This window comes from Sinocyclocheilus anshuiensis, unplaced genomic scaffold, assembly GCF_001515605.1.
Source record: "Sinocyclocheilus anshuiensis isolate Anshui unplaced genomic scaffold, SAMN03320099.WGS_v1.1 scaffold45, whole genome shotgun sequence".
Classification (NCBI taxonomy): Eukaryota; Metazoa; Chordata; class Actinopteri; order Cypriniformes; family Cyprinidae; genus Sinocyclocheilus; species Sinocyclocheilus anshuiensis.
The window spans coordinates 519,984-524,538 of NW_015536467.1; the positions used below are offsets into that span (position 1 = coordinate 519,984).

At 35.3% G+C, this 4,555-nt stretch overlaps 1 protein-coding gene across 1 annotated transcript in view; it reads right to left on the minus strand.

Annotated features, from left to right (window-relative positions):
* LOC107692692 (aryl hydrocarbon receptor nuclear translocator 2) overlaps positions 1–4,555 on the minus strand; it is a 98,224-nt gene that overhangs the window by 85,733 nt on the left and 7,936 nt on the right. Inside the window, exon 2 of the mRNA XM_016491888.1 lies at positions 2,553–2,667. Coding sequence (XP_016347374.1) covers positions 2,553–2,667 — 115 coding nt within the window. The remainder of the gene's footprint in view (positions 1–2,552; positions 2,668–4,555) is intronic.

Here is a 4,555-nt window from a genome sequence, read left to right on the forward strand (position 1 = left end):
TTTTTTTTAGTTTGTTACTCAGACGCAGGCAGTGCGCTGCATGAGACAAAAAAGTAATATAGCCAAAACAACCGCATAGCCGCTCTTTAGTGTAGATGCATGTTGATTTTATCAGACGATGCCGCGATTATAAATGAGAGTGACTCCTGGTTAACATGTATTAAAAGGGGTCGTGTTTAGTCACTATTTAGTGTGGTATTTTTTGACAATATTCACTCATCATGACAGTAAAATAGGGCATTCTAAGTCAATATACTGCAGTATTTCCTCTCTCAATCAGTAGAAAATATGGTTAACACCCGGTCATGCATGGAAAAAAAATGCCGTCATGTACCGTGAAACCGGTATAATTTTGAAAAATACCGTGATATACATTTTTGGTCATACCGCCCAGCACTAATTTGTGTGTTGCTCGGCAACCACTTTGTTGGAACAGCAACCGTTTCTGAGGAACTACATTGTTTGGCGAAAGAATAATGTTTTTATTATTATCATTACACTTTATTTGCTCTGTTTTATTTTGTGAAACCTTACTACGTATATGGAATAACCGTTTTATAAAAGCAATAAGCCCCGTGAAGCCGTGGTTTACGGTGAATTTATAACAGCTAAGGGGGGACGCTTTGCATCATGCCTAACAATGCCCCTTAGCTGTTATAAATTCACTGTAAACCACTGCTTCTTGGGGTTTATTGCTTTATTTATTCATGCTTTGGTGCATGCAGGGAACTGAAGTCCTGCCTCCAACACAGCAGATGCCACTGTTACCTATTGAGACAAATTAGTTGTGCTGCTATTGTACAGTTATTTGGGCAGCTATACACTGGGCTCTGCATAACACTGTATAATATAAAAAATAAAGGATAATATATAGTATTCATATTTCACTATAATGGGCACAGAATAAATCTAACCAAGATCCACCTCTTTGGAAATTTCATTTATATTGTTTTTCAGAAGATGCAGCATAAATGTGGTTGATTATCTGAAAAATATGAGAGCAATTTTACTCTGATAAAGTATTCAAAAGTACATGTAGCTCAGTAATGTCAGTACTGGAGATCCATGAGGAAGATAATCAATAAATGAAATGTTCTTATTTCCTTTAATTAACACCGAACACCTTTTCAATGGCAAAACAAATAATAAAGTGTTACATAATAAGAGACAATGAAAATAACGAGCACTCCTTCATAATGGGCTCTGAGAGACAGTCATATCATTTCATGAGCTCATTAAAGCTGCGTTCAACTGCAAACACTCCTGATTCATGATGCTGCCTGCTGTATGCATCACATAACTTTCAATAGACTAAAAAACGTGTCATTCACACATCTGATGCAATAAGAAGTTACATAGAAAGAAATTATAAACATAGAATAGAACTAAATATGCACGTGTATAGTTTCATTCTTTAAGGGAAATTGGATATCTGAATAAACAATCATTCATGCATTCATTCAAGTAATAATAAGAATAAGAATAATAGTCTAATTAGTAATGTGAGCAAATGGCTGTTGATGCATTAATTATTTATCTACATATCTTATCTTACACATTATCTTCTAATTTAATTTATTATTTTTCAACATACGTTTTTTTTTTTTCATTAATGGACTATTAAAGAAAGAACAAAAAGGGCCAAAACCTGTGCAACTGTACCCAATTCCCCTTGAACAGTTAAGCAACACATCTGAAAATGGGTAAATCTTACTTTTCTATTGATATTTTTTGTCATTTGCAAGTCACTATATTGAACTGTTAAGTGTCATATTAAAGGGGTCATATGATGTTGCTAAAAAGAACATTATGTTGTGTATTTGGTGTAATGCAATGTGTTTATGTGGTATAAGGTTCAAAAAACACATTATTTTCCACAATGTACATTATTGTTTCTCCTCTATGCCCCCGCCTTTCTGAAAAGCAATCGATTTTTACAAAGCTCATCGGTCTGAAAAGCGAGGTGTGCTCTGATTGGCCAGCTATCCAGTGTGTTGTGATTGGCCGAATACCTCAAGCGTGTGACGGAAATGTTACGCCCCTACCATACTGTGATGCCGTGTCTCCCGGCGCGACGAGACAACACCAATAAAACCCATTATAAACAAGGCATTTGTTGCATCCAGTGGGGACATAATTACGGATTATAATGACTTATACTGTCTTTTTACGCGTTGCGTACAACGAACACAACAGCGTCTTCACGACATGGCGGCGGCAACAACAATACTACAGCGAGAATAAAAGTTACGTCTTCTTTCTTTGCGTGCACATTTGGGCGGCGTTATGCAATTCTTCCCACACAGTGACGTAGACATGTGGGGGCGTGTTTAAACGAGGCGTTTTAGGAGGGCGTGGATGAGTCTTAACTTTTATAAAGAATATCTCTTTGGGTTTGAGACTTTAGTTTTTGCAACTTTAGGGATCGTATCTATGCACAAACAGCTTGTAACACTCCAAAGAGAAAGGAAAATTTGAAATTGCATCATATGACCCCTTTACAGAGCATCTACAATTATGAAAATAATACGCTGTTCAGCATAATAACTCACCCCGCTGATCTCCGCTTGCCTCCTCGCCCCGGCATGGCTCCCGCCATCCTGACCTGACCCGCGCCCACCACAGCGCCCAGCATGGCCACCGGCCCCGGCAGATCCGTGCCCATTTCTGAAAGACCGAAAACATCTTCCCCATCAACCACAGAAACACTGACTTCACATACATACAACTGGTGTATCAATGATCATCTACATTCTAGGTAACAAATAAAAAAAACAAGCATTAATACATTTTGAATAAACAGTGAACATATCATCTACTCTTTGTCAAACATGTATTCGCATTATGAATTCTCCGTCAAAGCTGACAAAATATAATCAGAGCAATAACATGCACATCAAATTTCACAGTACACTACCATTCAAATGTTTGGGGTCAGTAAGATTTTTAAATGTTTGTGAAAGAAGTCCCTTATGCTCACCAAAGCTGCATTTATTTAATCAAAAATACAGTAATATTATGAAATATTACTGCCATTTAAAATGACTGTTGTCTATATGAATGCATTTTAAAATATAATTTATTCCTGAGATGCAAAGCTGAATTTTCAGCATCATTACTCCAGTCTTCAGTGTCACATGATCCTTCAGAAATCATTCTGATATGCTGCTCAAGAAACAATTCTCATTATTATTATTGCTGAAAACAGCTGTGCGGTTTAATATTTTTGTGGAAATGGTGATACGTTTTATTTTTCTGAATGTTTTCAATGAATAAAAAGTTCAAAAACAACCACATTTATTTGAAATAGAAATCTTTTATATCATTATAAAGATAATTCAATGCATACTTGCAGAATAAAAGTATCTAATCGTACTAACCCCAAACTTTTGAACAGTGTACACACAAATATATAAAAAAAAAAAACCAATGTATTTGTGTGTTGCTGGTCACAAAGCAAGACAAAATGCATCACAAACCATTGCACTAATGAAACAGTATCAGTATGTGACACACACACAGACAAACATCGCCAACAGCAGCTGGCTGAGAAAATGAACACACTCTGACATGCTCAGCCCGATGATTGCAGAATCATATTAATATTTGATAAAGTCTCCTGTACTCTGGAGCTGAGCAGACCCTTTCGCTGAGTTTTCATTATTCATTTATGAGGTTTACAAACTTACACCTCAGTACATATGAAGGTACAAGAGAAACCCCAATCCATGAGGGGAATTCAAGCAGGCTAAAACTGCTTAAGGCTGCCGCAAGTTAACTTTTAAGATTATGCAAACCAGTGTTATTCTGTTTATGTATGTATATACAGTATATATATACATATACATACATACATATACATATACATACATACATACATATACATATATATATATATATTATTTTTTTTTTCCTGTGTAAATGGTTCCATAAAGAACCTTTAACGTCTGCAGAACCTTCCTGTTTCACAAAAACTGTTCTTTGTGGCGAAAGAAGGTCCTTCAGATTATAAAAAGGTAAGAAAGAGATGGTTCTTTGTGGAACCAAAAATGGTTCTTCTATGGCATCGCTGTGAAGAACGTTTTGAAGCACCTATATTTTTAAGAGTGTAGGTTTACTTGATTATCATACATAATTTTTTAGAAAATGAGCATCAGGTTTTTGAGAAATGTTTATTTGTTCATCTAACAATCATCATTGTATTGCATTGCATTACATGTTAAACTACAAAGCTTTGATCATTATAATTGTATTATTGGGAGATACAGAGTGACAACTTTAGCCTATATATAGTAGTCTGTTATACTATTATACAGATCTCATTGATTTCCATTACAAGCTATCTGAATTTCATCTTACTTTTTGGCCATATAAATATCAGCATCCGCACCAAATTGCATATTTTTGCTCAGCTTGAGACTCTGAACAAAAAAAAATTATAATAATAATTTTTTCCCTCCATATTCTTATATCACGCATTGCTACCTGATGAAGCAAATATGGCAGTTTGTTCATTTAGATTCTGTCTAAACATTCAAAAAAACTGTTATTAAAA